Source organism: Saccostrea cucullata, unplaced genomic scaffold, assembly GCF_032062105.1.
Source record: "Saccostrea cucullata isolate Sc308-1 unplaced genomic scaffold, CSIRO_AGI_Scuc_v1 ctg4177, whole genome shotgun sequence".
In the NCBI taxonomy this organism is placed as follows: Eukaryota; Metazoa; Mollusca; class Bivalvia; order Ostreida; family Ostreidae; genus Saccostrea; species Saccostrea cuccullata.
The window spans coordinates 18,661-36,268 of NW_026931376.1; the positions used below are offsets into that span (position 1 = coordinate 18,661).

Below are 17,608 nucleotides of genomic sequence, written 5' to 3' on the forward strand. Positions count from 1 at the left end.
ATCAAATTAATATCAGACTTAATCCCACCATATGGCATGCCTCAACAAACAGTGTACTAAAATTTCAAGCATCTGCTTTGATAAGTTGATGAGAAAACTGCGAAAAAAATTGTTATACATGAAACGGATTGACGCAGAGACAAACAGGAAGTTTACATCGGATTTAAACAAAAATGTATCCCACCGTATTGCATGCCTCAGAAAAGATTGTATGAAAATTTCAAGCATCTGCGATGAGTAGTTGCCGAGAAAACTGCGACGAAAAAATTGTCAAGGACAGAGAGACGGACGGACAGACAGACAAACAGACACACACACAAGGGTAAAACAGTATACACCTTCTCCTTCGGAGCGGGGGTATAATTATAAATTAGGGAAAAATTAATGGCATATTTAAAAAATCTTCTTCTCAAGAACCACTGGGCCAGGAAAGATGAAACTCATGTGGAATCATCCTGCCAAATGGCCGATAAAAGTTTTACATAGGAATATATAGAGAAACCTTTTAAAATCTTCTTTTCAAGTACTTCAAAGCCATGATTAGTAATATTTATATGGAATCATCCTCAGGTAGTGTAGATTCTAGTTCGTTCAGATCATGATCCCCTGGGGTGTTAAAATTCAAGCCCCACCCACCCCCTTCAGTACACTTTCAGTTCTGTTCTGACATGTGCTTTTTCCTAGCCGATGTGCTCAGGTGAGCGCTGTGGCCCCTGGGCATCTTGTTAATTTTTTAAAAAACAATTTCATTGACAACAGAATTCATGATGTACTCCGAGTTTTCAAAATAAGGTAAGAACTTTGTCATGACTTGGAGTTAAATGAGATTTAACCATAAGGACTGAACACAGAATTTTTTTTTTATTAAGCACATATATTTAGAAAAACTATTATAATTATAATATTGTTTTCGCCGGACTTTAAAGCAAATCGGTTTATAGCTAGATAATATGTGTCCTTTCATGTAAAAGATGGATTTAAGGTTTCAATTAAAGCAACTGCCCTATGAGGCACCGTTTTAATATTTTTGAAGTATTTTCTGATATCAAAAAGAAATTCTTGATAGCAATAATTCGAATTCTCGATATCAGTAAATGTTGTGATATCAAAAATCCGAAATTTTGATATCAGAAAATCATTTTTTATATCAAGAATTCGAATTTTTGATATCAAGAAATCATTTTGTGATATCAAAAAATCTTCGGGATTTATGATATCAAAAAAATCTTCGGGATTTTATGATATCAAAAAAGTAATTTTGATATTAAAAAAATTCAAATACATGTACTTGATATCAAATATTCGAATTCTTGATATCAAAAAATATAAGTCATTCATTCTAGGATATCACAAATTCGAATTTCTGATAATAATTCTAAAAAATATTTTTTATATCAATAATTCGAATTTTTAATATCAGAAAATGATTTTTTTGATATAAAAAATTCAAATTGATTGCTATCAAGAATTTCTTTTTTGATATCAGAAAAACCTTAAAAATATTAAAACGGCGCATCATAGAAATCGATTCTTTGATATCAAGAATTGGAATTTTTGATTCAAAAATTACGTTTTTTGATATCATAAATCCCGAGGATTTTTTATATCAGAAAATGAATTTTTGATATCAGAAATTGTATTTTTGATAAAAAAAAAATCTTGTTTATTTTCCGATATCAGAAAATGAATTTTTTGATATAAAAAAAAATCATTCAAATTTCTGATATCACAAAATTGTTTTTTGATATAAAAAAATGCCTTAAAAATATAAAAACAGCGCCCCATACTTCCCTGCTATGATAATGATCATTTGAGTATTTGCCTGTACTTCATGTGCATGCGATGTGCATTTTCATTATTGTACGGTCGGTTTCACTGATTTTCAGTTCACGCTTTGAAAGCTTTTGTAAGAAGCTGTCTGATTTAATTATATGATCAAACCCTGTCGGTTTTGGCGGTTTTTCGTAATTTCCTTGAAATAATGTCCGATAGGATTAATTTTAGCTCTTTACAATATTGGTAATGGTCAAAATGTTGGACTACCGAACCGTCGGACTATTGGACCGTCGGACTACTGGGATGTCGGACTATCGGACCGTCGGACTACTAGGCTTGAACGAAGAAAAGTCGGAACCGGAAAAGTGTTCGTACCTTATGCTTTGGGTAGGGGAGAAAGGAAGAACAATATTTTCAAGTTGGAAACTGTCAGAGGAGGAACAGAAGAAACTTAAAAAAAATACGTAGAGAAGTTCGAGGAATATGTGAAACCCAGATCAAACGTAATTTTCATCCGTTACAAATTTCACAGTAAAGTTCAAGAAACAGGTGAGACATTTGAACAGTTTGCAACCCAGTTGAAAATATTAGTGAAAGACTGTAATTACGCGGGTATGTTAAGGCATGCGCAGCACATGGATCAGAATTCGGCAAATTCACACTTTTTGATAATTATGTAACACCAATAAATCGGAAAAGTCAAGGATTAAACTTTTGCTATAATTATGCATTCTATAGACTTCAATGGGACATATACTACAGGAGGCACTTCACCACGACGTCACCACGTGACGTCTATAATTAGAAAATATGCCTTAATGAAAAAGTGAAAAGTTTAACACTACTCCGGGGATAATTAGTTTCAATTTCTAATAAAAGTTATGTAAAAACATCTCTGTACCATGAAAAGTGCTGCTAGAATCGTACTGTCCTATTATAGAAATAATTATTCAACAATTTCGGACGAAACCTTCCCAAAATATTTACATTTTGTTCATAACATTGAAAAAAAAAGCATCAATTCCCGTAAACCACACGATTCTAGCAGCACTTTCCAAAAACAAAAGAATAAGAACATTAGATAGAAACAAAAATTAAGTTTCAAGGTATGCGGCGTAGTGTTGAACTTTTGCATCTTTTTTGTTACGAACGACAGAGGAAAGGCTGATCGGCAAGTAAACACCCTCCCTGCTATAATTCTACGAGGAAATTGCAAAATTATATTACCATACCTTATTCATACGCTTTATTCCCACAAGAATCACACATGATATTCATTCTAAATGCTTTTAAACTCCAATTTCTTGTGTTTGTTTACATCAATTCTCGTTACGATTCAGTTTCACTCTGCGGCTGCATGATCAACAGTTATGACGTCATGGGTTTTGGTATTTAACCCATGTGATAACTACAGGGGTCCAGAAACGACAAAATTCCGTTTATATTATGCCTTTGCATATTTTGATTCATTTTTACGACCTCAAATTAATCTTAGATATCGAATTAAAGAAATTGTCATCTCTAAACCTCACGTCATATAGCTTACTATGACGTCATATCATAAAGGCAAGTAGAATATTTGGTTGTAACCTTAACCTACCTGCGTATGACAAGCCAGATGAAATGGTTAGAGACAGAATTGTGATAGGCGTTAGAAATCCCAAGATTAGAGATAAACTTATTCAAGTCGGATCAGATCTGCAGCTAGAGAAGGCTAAGGAAATAGCGCGCACTCATGAACTATCACAGGCCCAAGCCAAATCTATGGCAGGAGAAGACCCTTTAGTCAACTATGTTCACAAGGGAAAATCATCTCTACACAGTAAAAGTTTCACAAAATCTGATAGAGGTCAACAACCCAAACACAGATTCAACGACAGTAAACATGACAAATCGTGTACCAGATGTGGATACAAACATGATGGGAAACCATGTCAAGCAATAGGACAAATATGTAAGAAATGCCACAAAAAAGACCATTTTGCACCAGTTTGTCGAACCAAAACCAATAAACACAAGTCAAAGTCTGTTCGCCTAGTCGAGGAAGAAGACTACTCAGATTCAAGTGACGCACAGACAGGAGGTGAATTTCTATTCATGGGAAGCCTTGATGTCGACATGATAGATAAATACTCTAACAGATGGACTACAGAATTAGAAATTCATGGGAAACAGATTACTTTCCAACTGGACACTGGAGCAATGTGCAATGTGCTGCCTTTTCATGAAATCGAGAAGATGCACTGCACAGACGCTATCAAACCATCTGAAGTACCACTGAGATCATATTCAGGTCACACCATAAAACCAATAGGATTTGTGACTCTACCAGTCAAACACAAAGACAAAGCAGTTGATCTGAATTTTCATGTGGTGAAAATGCATGTCAAACCAATTCTTGGAGTGAATTCCTGTGAAAGTTTTGGACTTGTGTCTAGAATTTATCAGCTTGAGAACACTGGCATACCAAGTGACATACAAGAAAAGTACAGTGAAGTTTTTGAAGGATTAGGATGCATGCCGGGAGACACACTATAAAGGTGGACCCAAAAGTCAATCCTGTTATTCATGCACCTCGTCAGATACCAATATCTCTTCAAGATAAAGTGAAAGCAGAACTAGACAAGATGGAAGCAAATGGTGTTATTGTGAGACAGGATCAACCTACTCCATGGGTGAATTCAATGGTCACACCAATCAAATCCAATGGAAAAGTTCGCATTTGCATAGATCCTCGAGACCTTAATAGAGCCATTCTCCGTGAGCATTTTCCGCTGAAGACAGTAGATGAAATCATCACACAGATCAGAGATGCTAGCATGTTTACAAAACTTGATGCAACCTCTGGATTCTTGCAGTTCAAGCTTGATGAGCAGAGCACCAAGCTATGCACCTTCAACACACCATATGGAAGGTACAGTTTCACTAGAATGCCCTTTGGCATCAAATCTGCTTCGGAAGTCTACCAGAGAGCAATCTCGGTCATGATTAAAGACATTGAAGGATGCGAAGCTATTATAGATGACATCCTTATCTGGGACAGAGATCAGCAGGAACATGATGAACGTTTAAAACTTGTTCTGGATCGTGTGAAGAAATTCAACTTGAAACTCAATCCAGATAAATGCGAATTCGCAAAGACAAAGTCACATACGTAGCACATGAACTTTCAAAATCCGGAGTCAGACCAGATCCAGAAAAGATCAGAGCAGTACAAGAGATGAAACCGCCAGGAAATGTGAAGGAGCTAATGACATTTCTTGGATTTGCGCAATATTTGGGAAAATTTATTCCAAATTTATCTGAATTCAGTGCACCATTGAGACAGTTACTCAGCAAAGACATTGCATGGCACTGGAAAGAAGAACAGATGAAGAGTTTTGAGAAACTAAAGCAGTTAGTGACAGAAGCGCCAGTACTTAGATACTACAATCCGAAGAAAGACTTGGTACTTACCGTGGACGCAAGTTTAAATGGACTTGGAGCTTGTATTCTTCAAGAGAATCAGCCTATTGCTTATGGATCTAGAGCATTGACAGACAGTCAACAGAACTATGCCAAAATAGAAAAGGAAAATTTGGCAATCACTTTTGGCTGTACCACATTTCACCAATATATCTTCGGACGTCATGTGGTTGTGGAAAGTGATCACAAACCTTTACAGAGCATATTCAGAAAACCTCTTCATTCCGCTCCACCGAGATTACAAACTCTTATTATGTTTGCAGAAGTATGACTTAGAAGTGATCTACAAGTCTGGAAAGACTATGAATTTAGCAGACACTCTCAGCAGATCATATCTCAGTGAGACGAAGGAAAACCTTGTTCCAGACATTTCAGTGAATGATATTCACTTGATATCATACTTACCAGTTTCTCCAATGAAATATGAAGAGTTCAAGAAAGCCACAGCAAATGATGCAGAATTGCAATCACTACTTGACACAGTATTAGAGGGATGGCCAGACTCGAAACCTGAAGTTCCAGATGAGATCAGGATGTACTGGAATATTCGAGACGAAATTTCATGTGTTGATGGACTTTTATTCAAAAGTCACAAGTTGATCATCCCGCAGTCAATGAGAACAGAAATGCTAAACCTGATTCATAGCTCCCACTTGGGAATTGTAAAGTGTAAGAGCTGGTCCAAAGATGTGATGTATTGGCCAGGAATGTCTAAAGACATTGCGAAAATTGTATCACAGTGTGAAGTATGTGCACAGCACTGTACATCAAACCCGAAGGATCCACTTATTCCACTAGAAGTACCTGATAGACCATGGGCCAACATTTCAGCAGACATCTTTGAGTTTGAGAACCAACAATACCTGGTATCAGTTGATCATTACTCAAAATGGCCAGAAGTCGCAAAGTTACCAGGACTTAGCAGTTATGCTACCATACAATGTCTGAAGTCGCAATTTTCCAGAAACGGACTACCCGACAAAGTTCTTACGGATAACGGACCACAGTTCAGCAGCAAGGAATTCAGAGACTTTAGCAAGGAGTACGGTTTTGTTCAAGTGACTTCATCACCCCATTTCCCGCAAGCCAATGGACAAGCAGAAAGAACAGTTAGAACAGTCAAGAACTTGTTGCATAAAGCCAAAGACCCATACAAATCTTTGCTTGACTATCGTAATACCAACATCGAAGAAATCGGTTTGTCACCTGCACAGATGTTCTTAGGCAGAAGACTAAAAACAGATCTTCCTACTGCTTCTCCACTCTTATGAGCAGCAACATCATCAAGTGATCTGAAGATGCGAATGGAAACCAGAAAGATCAGACAGAAGTTATATTTTGACAGACATGCAGGCAGAGAACTTAGACAACTTCACTCAGGCGAAAAAATAGTCATCAAACATGGAAAAGATTCAGCCAACCCAACAAAAACCAAAGAAACATCTGAAGAAAATCTACAAGAGGTCGCAAGTACACCGCAATCCTCAAACCTGCCGAAACTCCCTGAAACCATCACACCGTCATCCACCATCGTAACCAGGTCAGGAGGTGTCGTGATTCCGCCAAAGAAATTTGACGACTTCACCAAATAATTGTGTTCTGAAATTTAGTGTATTTGTGAAAAGTGTTTAATTTGTGTTTAGTGCTATGTGTATGTGTGATTCAGTAATTCTCAAGATTCTCAGGAGCCAGGATTCATAAGGAAAACTTCAATTCTTCAAGATATTTGTAATTTGTATTTCGAACTGCTAAAATATCAAAATTAAGAAATTTAAATTAATGAGTTTTTGTAAAGTTCATTCTTATTGTAAATTTTATATTTATCTTAAGGAGAGGGATGTTATGTATTCTACTTTTACCCAACTCTGATTTTACCCTATACCGTTCAGCCTCACTGATGCGTTTTGTTACATGTGTATTGTCTATGTCTTGTAATGTGTACATGTGTATGTATGACGTAGTTGAATAAAAATCGTTGTAAAAACGCACATGGCGTGGTCAAATATATAAAAATTTTTAGACTATTTTTATCTCCTTTAGAAAGAGAGCTCCATGAAAAGATATAATAAAATGATCTAATTTTAAAACTAAGATTTATGAAATTTTCTTTGCCAAATGATATTTGACAGCTTAAAATATCATATCTAAAAATTAAGTTATATCTGGTCGTTAATTTTGTTGACTCCCTAGCCTACGAAAGCCCAGAAAGCTCATTCGAAATTCAAGATACGAGATTTCGAAATACGAAATTCAAGATTTGAGGTCCGAGATTCGACATTCAATATCGAAACTGACCAATCAAAATGCTCAGTAGACAATGGTTAAATTATTTAGACGTTGCGCACGGTGATCGTACACATTGACGTTACGTCAAAATAAAGTTAAAAAGTCATAAAGTTGTTATATTGTTTTGAACCTTATACATGTATATTTCAAAAGTATAAAAAAAAATAAAAGAAAAGGGCACATAATATTCAATGTTGAATCTTCTTTTTTTGAAATATTTAGATGTTTATTAACAAACCTTAATATTAAAATTTTAATAACTGAAATGCCAAAGGCACTCAGTGAATATTCCTCTTCCTATTTTTCTCACTTGTCTGTCTTATAAGGAGAAAATATATGAGTAGTTTTCCCTTTCAACCTCCTTCAATATTTTTTTAGTTAGGTCATTACAAGTCTTTTATTTCTATATAGCGTCCTCATGCGCTTTGGGTGTATAGAGAAAAAATGAGAGTTAAAAATTTATACTTCATACGTTTCAATGGAACTGGGGTCAATTTGGAATTTAAAAAAAGTATCATTTTAGTATATTGAGGGGATGAAAAAAAGAGGGATGGAGACGTTTCACCATTATTGCAAATCTGGTTTATCACAAAAATTCTAAAATCTTTTTACTATTTTTGGTGAAAGAAGGGAGGGTGGGGGGACTCTTATAATGCATACTTTGTTTAGTAGGGTATTTTGTGGAACGATATCATTTTGGGGTTTTCATAATTTTTTCCTTTGGTAGATGTACACATGATGATTAAGTGTAATAAATATAATTTGTGAAAAAAAACTCCGAATTTGAATATCGGGGTTGGGGGTGGGTGGGTGGGGGGGGGGGTTGGTTCCTGCATGTTCACAAGTACCTGTGAGCTGGTACTACGGACCTGCATGAAAAAAGACACGGCGATAATAATTTGACGCTCCCGACGTCATTTGTACACATTGCGTAAAATGACTTTTTTTGTACCTGTGACAGAATGGCTACATTTTTATTGATGCTTGCATTTATTTCATGTAGACCATCACTGTAAAGATTGTGTAATTAGTAAATGCAGCATTAAATGTTCTTTCAAGCTACATACATGATTGCTTTGTATCTAACATTAATTTATATATATTTGATATGTTACTGAGACATATTTAGTAACAATACAGTGACTCGGTGCATAACAAAATTGCTACACTTAAGAAAGCCTTCCTAATATTTACGTTGGAAAAGATATATAAAATGTATCAATTCAATTAATCTAAGAAATATATGTACTTAAAGATTATTCTCCAAAATTAATATTTGTCTGGGATTTATGTCTGATACACATCTCCATTTCGGCTAATGTCATTGTAAGGAACCGATTTCTTACTGTTAGACATTTTACTTACGCACTGTAGATTCAGTCTAAATTAATGAAATTGATAAAATGATGTTAAAAACTCAAGGATATCTTAAAGAATGCATATATTTTATTGTACCCTCTAAATGTCATTTAATTCAGAGAATTGTAAGTGCATTTTTTCATACCTTTTAGTTGAGCGAACAATAATTGATGTAACGTCGGACACGGGAATTTTCGCCATAAATGACCAATACTGAGTAACGCCTCATCATGGTTTAAATAATCTTAAATCATTTAAAAGAAAATTTTAAGAATCATTCATTACTTCAGATAACATAAATGATTTTATTTTTAATTTAAAGTAAATATGGCATCGCGAAACCGCCAATTTCTTTGCGACATAAAGAGTTAGATATTATAGTACCAACACCGTGCGCAACGTCTTACCAATCAGGTTTTATCTTTTAATTTCTTAATACAAATCACAATGGATGCAAAACGGATCACACTCAGCCGAAAAGAAAAAGAAGATACATTCATCATCTTGAATGATACATTTACCCTAGCGGAATTGGGTAAGTTCACTTTTTATGATCAAAAACAGAGTATTTTGTGCTCAGTGGGTATCCATGGTCTCGGATATGAAAATGCATTTCATTGGCTAATTCACCATCACTAACCACCTACGCTTTGTCCGTAGGTCTGTCCGTTGACCTATGAACCCCAACATGGCACCACCCTTAAATGCAGGTAAATACGCATTACTAATATTTATGGGCTCAGTCCCCATCTCTGCACCACAGGAGTTCTAGCCCTAAGCTCTTTTACTTATTTACTTCAAAGTTCCCAATTTTATTGCTCTTAGTCAAAACTCTTAATAATACCATTGTATTTCCGTTCGGATTTTATTACTTACTATCGATGGGCTTGATTGGTCTATTCGAATCAATTTCATTACAAAATGATCTACCAAATTATAGTGCATTGGAACGACAACAAAATCCAGTTTGTTTTGACAAGATAATAATTGTTTACAAAATTAAAGTCCTTTTTCCAATTATAAAGTCACCGAATTTGCGTCACTAATAATAAACATTCTGATTTAATAAACCTTTATATCATTTTACTTTCACTGCTAATACCTAAAAATGATCATTATGATATTAATATTGTCTAAGTTTAAAATGTTCAAACAATATGTCTGTGCTAAACCCTATAGGTTTACACATGTAGATGAAAGTTTATCCATTTCTGTAAAAATGTGGTTCAAATGGGTATAATGTAATAATTGCTTTTATTCTAAAACACTAAGAAAGCATTTTTAATGTTTAAAATATAAGTTCATTGCTGTTTAAGTTTGTTAACGGTTATTTCTTGATGTGTTGCATCCTCAACGTCAAGGTGGTTTTCTTCATAAAATTTCCATTGTTCACTAGCTTCTAGGACAATCTTCGTAACTAAAAAATTACATCATTGACCTCCCGCTTTTGCTTTTCTTTTCTAAATATATAAGATCAATTTTTTCACTTTGCTTAAATACAACAAACGTTTAAAACTTTAAAATAATTTTCTTGTGCAAAAAAAACACATTTTGTGATCGAGTTGAAGAATTTCAGATAATTTATTAAACTTTTCAATGTTACAATTTCAAAGTACATTTTTGAAAAATTTAACACTCTATTTTATCCCATGATTTAGAAAATTGGGGGTGGGACGTTGGAGATGTTATTATTTTTACTTAGACACAGCATTTAGTGAAAAAATGTCATATTCAATTTTCTGTAGCACCAACAGAAGGATTTCTGTTTGATGTTTAATTAAAATACATATGTATAAGTATAATAACTGAAAATGAAGTTGACAAAAAAGTTTAAGACCTCATTAATAGACAGTCAATCATGTATTTCTTTTCAACTCTTCGGTCAATTTGTCAGCATGGTCTTTTTGATGAAGAATGTCTATAAATATATTTCTCACTGACAATTCATCCTTCTTAGTTGAAAGTGTAGGAGAACTAATGATAACTTGTCATCGACTTTTCTAGAATCAGTGGCCAACCATCCGACTGGGCAATCGCCACTCAATGTATTGTAACATTATTAGCATATTAGATAACCAAAGGAGAAAGTAATCGTCCACTTCATCAGATTTTTTATCATTGAAATGAAAATAGATTAGTGAAAATGAAAATTATATCATACTTAATTGATGATGAAACAAAATCAGATCTATCGAACTAATGCTTTATACAGTGTACCATGTGTGCTTTAAGAAAAGAGACACGGGTTTATATCTTTATCATGAACATCGACATTCCATATTTCAGCTTCATTTTTCTTTAGAATATTTTTTTTTTTAATTTTCTGATAAATTTATTTCATTTTTACCTTTATCTATTTGATTGATTTTTTGTTGTTTTTTTTTTTAAATATTGTTTCATATGTTCAAATTTATTTCGTATTTATTTAAAGCGGCAATACGGCTGCAAATCGTGTGCTTTTTCATTTACAATTACCCAATATATCATTAAGGAATAAAGTAAAAAGTTGAAGTAAGCAGTTTGAGAAAAATAAATATATCATACAAAATTAACGTAATTAGAACCTGCCGGAAAATCTCGTAAAAGTTAGCTCTGTTTATATCTGTTTACTTGTACCACGTGAATTCTAAAATGGCACGTGCATACAATGTAGGGTTTACAATTATAATGGAATATTATGTAAAAGCAATTTTCAGAATTAAAATATCATAACTCTCCGGTAAATCAATTATAATTAACATTTTATTCTGCATTCAGATGAATTTAACATGATTAAATATACAAATGTTGACGTTTTGTGTATTAAGGTGCAGGAAAGGAAAATCCACCAAATCATACGGCAAAATGTCAAACATAATGCCCTTAATTCTGTAGTTCCAATAAAATTTTCACTTCAAATGGCAATAAATTTGATATGTCATAAGTGCATTTTAACGTTTAGTCTACACTATTTTTTTTGAAAGCCATGGAGAGACGAGAAATGATACCATGTACGACTCTTATATCAACAAACCTGTAGGGTAAAACCTTCGCGAGCCCCACGTGAGTGTTGCCGAGATCCCGTTTCTTCTTCATCCAATGATTATATTAATTGCCCAACTAAATTTTTGTCAGGAAAGTTGCTTTTAAATTTCAATCCCTATTTTTGGTTTCGTTTTTTGTTTTGATCAACTTTGTCAATGTAGCAGGCCTACCGGGCTTCCCTCTCTTACCATGCTGTTTTGCTTATGAAAACTATACTCATGCGTCATGTGCGTGTATAGCATGGAATGTGGAACCTCGAACACGGTGCGATGTATATATTTATGTACCATAAATAATTATTAATTTTATTGAAATAATCTGAACTATTTACTCATAAAATTTGTGATTTTCTGAAAGTGTATACATTTATGAGTATGAAAAAATTTCCAAATCCTATAGGAAAATTTTAACAAGTCTGTTTTGGAAGAGATGCGTGATATTGCCACTTTAATCAAGGTTTGCACGATTAGGCTTCCGTACAACCCACTTTCAACGAGTCATACGAACGAAGGCCATACTCTGATGTGAATCGACTTTATTCAGATAATAAAGATCTGGTGAACACCTGTTTCAGAATGAAAAAGGGGGAAGTTTAGCATGATAAACTAAATGACGTAAGTAGTAAAAAACAATAAATTGAATGATTTATAATTTAAGTCTACTTTCGTTTTGAACATTTAGGGTAAGAAAATAAAATCAAAACACACATTTTGAAAATGGAGGTCCACATTTTGACGCAGAAGCAAAACAAAATGCAATAAGAATTATGTTAAAACATGTTTTAAAAATACGAAGTCACTGTTGTACGGAAGTATTTATCTTTTTTCTCATCATTTATAGTTATAGATAGTTTTCATATGACCTAATTTTAGCAAAAGTTAGCTCCCGTTGGCCGCCATACTTGAGGTCAAAATGCTCATATTCCTTCATTGTTCAACCAATTTTAAATTTTTATATTTGCGATTTTGAATTAGAAATCATTATTTTTCTGAAGTATATAAATTTTTGGAAGCCTCCTTTATTAAGAAAAAAATATTTAATAAAGATTTTCCACCAAATATTTCTGCTATATTTTCTTTAAAATGGTAAGACAATGAGGAAAACTCACCGTGTCGACCTCCAATATGGTGACCAACGGGAGATAACTTTTGCTAAATTTGGGTCCATCGAAAACTATATCTATAGAAGAGTTTTTTTATTCTTTGTTGTCATCTTCTGAACATTGAAACAGTATAGATCTTTCTATTGGCATGTTCATGACTAGAAAACGCTGTTAAAATGCAATTATAGTGTTTCCTAGAATTTATATTATTAAAGTTAAATAAAACGGGTATACAGCTGATAAAAAATACAGTACATGAGTAATAGCATCTTCCCAAGTCACGAGTTTCTAGTCCGCTCCGCTCCACATAAACCTTTTTTTATGCGTAGCGAAGCAGATCAGAAACTCTTGATTTGGGAAGATGGGGCAATGCTTAATATTTAATTTTCTATATAGACTTACTTTATGGAATTTATGACACAAAATCTTCCAAAAATGTCGTGTTATAATCTTTTCTAGGTGAATGTCAAAGATGAAGTTCGGATCTTTTGGTTACACTGTGGACTCCTGTCCCGGTAACAAGACAGAGTACACAACCTCGGCTACCAGACTGGGATGTGGTGTGGATGAGAATGGGCGGAGTCAGTACGTCTGTGTTCCTAATCACCAGAGATCAAGTCTGGTGGAGTTCTGTTATAAGTCAACAGTTGGATTTTATGAAAAGGGTATTTGTCTTGTATGTATATCAATTTGATTTTGAGAACAATACAAAGCGTGTAATTAATTGCTCTGTCTTCATGCAGGAAATTGCATCGAGGTTTATGAAAGTGGGAACTTGGATCAAACCAACTGTCTTAATTTCACAGATGGATGTCCAGCTAACCATTTCATTCTTTCTGATCTGTATAAATGTAAGTTTCACCGTTATCATTATCAAACAAATCATTTTATAAAAAAAATATTTTAAATACATACCTTTACTCACAGGTCTACAACCTAAAATGCTTATTATCCAAAAATGTATTTCATAATATAGATAATAAATTTCCAAAATAGAAATGATGTTCTTTGAAAATATAAGGGGGGGGGGGGGTATTTGGGGAGTTTTAAAAAAACCTTTTCATTTTCTTTTTAATGAATGTTACTTTTTTGTTTATTTCCGGACTGATTCAAGCTGATATGTAAAATACAATTCTCCATTATCATATGTAGCATTGCAACACAACAAATTATATTTCATTAAAAGATACCCAACCAATCAAAAACAACATTTGAGACCAAGTTAAACTTTTAACAAATCTGTTATAATGACATATTTAGCATTTTTCATTTTCTTTATTGTTTTGATGCTGGTTATTCTAGATACCCAGGTTAACTGGTAAATGGAGATATTTGTTTCTGTCGCATAGATTATAAAAAATGGATATGAAGAAAATGGTGTATTTGTATATTATTTTTACAATCCCACAGTGTCACAGAATAAATCCTTTGGAAAGATGCTTTTTTGCAGAACCTTCCTGTTCTAACATCACGTAAGCGGACATTGACGAGAGAGAGAGAGGGAGAGAGAGAGAGAGAGAGAGAGAGAGAGAGAGAGAGAGAGAGAGAGTAAACGTATTCACACAAAATAATCTTTAGTACGAATGTAAATTGACATATCACTGATTTCATTTCATATCTTCTGCACTTTTCAATATTTTTAATCTCATTTCGAGGTTTTTACATAACAAATTTTTAAGTCCATTTCATTAGCTTGGATTTTTATGCATTTTAAAGAATGCAATCGACTTCAGCCTATAGGATCCGAGTAAAATAAGACATAAACCTTTATTATACTAAATAAATATTTCAAACAACAGGTTCTTATTTTATAAACGTCTAAAACTGTGCTTCTCATTTTTGAATATAAGATACATATGTTTAACGATTTTTCTACTATATTTCTTAACATGATTCTCATACTCACATCAAATCATATATCACACAATTTCTTCCACAGATCTTCAAATAATTAATGAAAATACATATACGTTTAACTGAGTTCTCAATAACAACAGAAAGCTACTTGACATTAATCAGAAATAATTCTCTATATAGGGAATACTAAGATATACAAATTCACACATTGACAGCAGTAACATTGAAAAAAAACTTGTGGGTATAATTTGAAACATACCCAATATTGGAATTCAAATTGCAAATCAAAATACATTTTCATATGTAAGGGCTCTACATATGAGTGAAAAATACGAGAGAAGAGCGTTAAAGAATATGCAATCAAACAATTATAGGTAAGGGAAATCTTTGATTTTCAAAGTACATTTGGGCTAACTATATGTTTTTTTTCGGGAGGGGGGGGTTAAAACAACAAAACCAACTCTCAATTTAATTTCGGTTTGTTTTAATATTGTAATTTTCCTAACCTTAATGTAACACTTTGTCCTATTTTCTAGGCAACACCCTAATAAACCCTTGGAAAATAGAACATTACACACGGCGGCTGTAGCAGGAATCACTATAGGAGTTGTTGGTGTCATTTTGGCTGTAGTTTTAGTGATGATATACCTGTTGGTAAAAAGGAGACAAAAAGGCAGAAAAGGTAATCATTTTTAATTCAATCCCCTTTCTTCAGATATATAAAAGTTATCCTCTAGGACATATCATTATTCTGGTATTTGTACGTTGACTGCTTAATTGCTTTTTTACGTTTGAACATAATTAACAAAGGGTAAAAAGAAATCAGCATTTTCAAACACATTTTAAATAGCAATTAAGGCATCTCTTGGTCTTGTTATCTGTTTGTTGACTTGCTAAAGCCTTTTATATATACAAAGTCTACAAGAGAAACGTAATAAATTAATTTAAAACAAATTCTTGTTGTTTCTCTGAAAAATTAATAAAGTATATACTTAGGACCGTTGTTACTACATAATACACAAACTATTACAACTATCCAGAAAACTAGTTCGAATTATGGTGACTTAAAAATTAGAATTCTTTATAGATCCAAGCAAAATGGAAGAAACCAACGAAGAGTCACAGAATTTAATTGCAATGAATACTGGTACGTTTGTTAATGCACTAACACATAGTGTATGCAATTATTCAAAATTTGCATTCCTTTACTGATTGCACTTTTTAAAGAAGAAGATACGGTTTGAGGTTTATTGTGCCCTTAATATTTAATTTTCTTTAAATGTTATGAAAATGACTTTAATAATAGTTGACGAGATGGATACGATATTTCATTAAAGAATATGACACGAAGGAGGACATTTCTGGAAATATGACGTCATTAATTTGGTACATTCAGGAAAAACCTCAAAATGACCCATTTCTGTGCTTATTTTCCATTAGGAAATAATGTATGACATCGTTGCCCACTTTAAGTTTTGTTTAATTTATATTATGTAACAGCTATGAAAAATCACTTATTTCAAAATCTTTCTGGGCGACGATGGCATAGTATGTTTTTTGAAATAAAATTCCACTGAAAATTGATGTCTTCTGCAACTATTTATGAAAAAAACTGGAAAAAACACAAGTTAATGATTTTCAAAGTACACCTGAGCTAACTTCATGTATATGTTTTTTAATTCGGGGGTTGGGGCGGGAGGGGGGGGGAGTTAAACAATAAAAACTACTCTCAATTTCATTTCAATTTGTTTCAATATTGTAATTTAGAAACTAAAAAATCAGAATTTTTTATAGATCCAAGCAAAATGGAAGGAACCAACGAAGAGTCATATAGTTCCATTTCAATGAATACTGGTACGTTTATTTAAGCACTAACACATAGTGTATACAATTATTCAAACTTTGCATTCCATTACTGATTACACTCTTTAACCCTTTCTCTACCGGCACATTTTACGTGATTTTAGAGACCTTTTGACATGGCATTATTATATGACTGCCGTCATGAGAAAAGGGCCCTTATCTTTTGACGTCACAATGCTCAGAAAACAACGTCAAAGTCGCGCTATTGTAAACACGGAAGTAATTTTGTTGACTGCATTTTGTAAGCAAAAAAATGAATTTCAAAGCGTAAAAAAAGTTTGAAACTTTAAGCAGACATTTTGTAATAGATATATTATATATTACTATTTAGAACGTAAATTTATTCAATATCTTAAATAAGTATTTAACTTGATGTTGATATAGACATGCACAATGCTAGCTATGGAACAGCGATGAAAACGACGTCTGTGCATGACTAAATAAAAGATGCTGCATATTTGTTTTCTGGGCAATTTACAAATGCTTAATTTTGAATTTATGTTAAGAGGTCTTTATATTCCATATATATGTATTATATTTTTTTTTTCAGAAAGAGTCGAGAGAGCTATGCACATATAGTAATAACCGTTCTTATAAGCGCAACTTTTCCCCTGAAAATATATATACCATAATTTAAATCGCATTTAGCCATTTTAAATCTAATCCATAGTTAATCATACTGATATATCCCGAAAGCCAGCCTTCGGTGTGAACTGTCGATTTTAAATGTGTGTAAAAAGGGGGGATAAAAAGACAAGCCAAAAATATCTCCGAATAAGAAAGACCGGTAAACGGTAAAGCTAAGAAACATAATCCCTCTTTGATTGAATAAAGATACTAGTAACATGGGGGGTTCAAACCTTCTACAACAATAAA

General features: G+C 33.3%; 2 protein-coding genes across 3 annotated transcripts; both read left to right on the forward strand.

Annotated features, from left to right (window-relative positions):
- Window positions 1–5,543: 5,543 nt before the first annotated feature.
- Window positions 5,544–6,512, forward strand: LOC134232453 (uncharacterized protein K02A2.6-like). Its single transcript, XM_062714414.1, has one exon. It carries the CDS (start codon window positions 5,544–5,546, stop codon window positions 6,510–6,512), a length of 969 nt encoding a protein of 322 aa, XP_062570398.1.
- Window positions 6,513–12,386: 5,874 nt separating this feature from the next.
- LOC134232454 (uncharacterized) lies at window positions 12,387–16,793 on the forward strand. 2 transcript variants are annotated; one of them, XM_062714415.1, is made up of 7 exons: window positions 12,387–12,524; window positions 13,472–13,677; window positions 13,756–13,863; window positions 14,415–14,484; window positions 15,406–15,551; window positions 15,957–16,016; window positions 16,664–16,793. In XM_062714415.1, exons 2-7 carry the CDS (start codon window positions 13,476–13,478, stop codon window positions 16,735–16,737), a joined length of 660 nt encoding a protein of 219 aa, XP_062570399.1. In that variant the 5' UTR covers window positions 12,387–12,524; window positions 13,472–13,475; the 3' UTR covers window positions 16,738–16,793. The 2 variants fall into 2 exon arrangements, with proteins under 2 accessions (XP_062570399.1, XP_062570400.1); XM_062714416.1 differs by lacking the exon at window positions 15,957–16,016 and having other exon boundaries at window positions 16,664–16,737.
- Window positions 16,794–17,608: the final 815 nt, after the last annotated feature.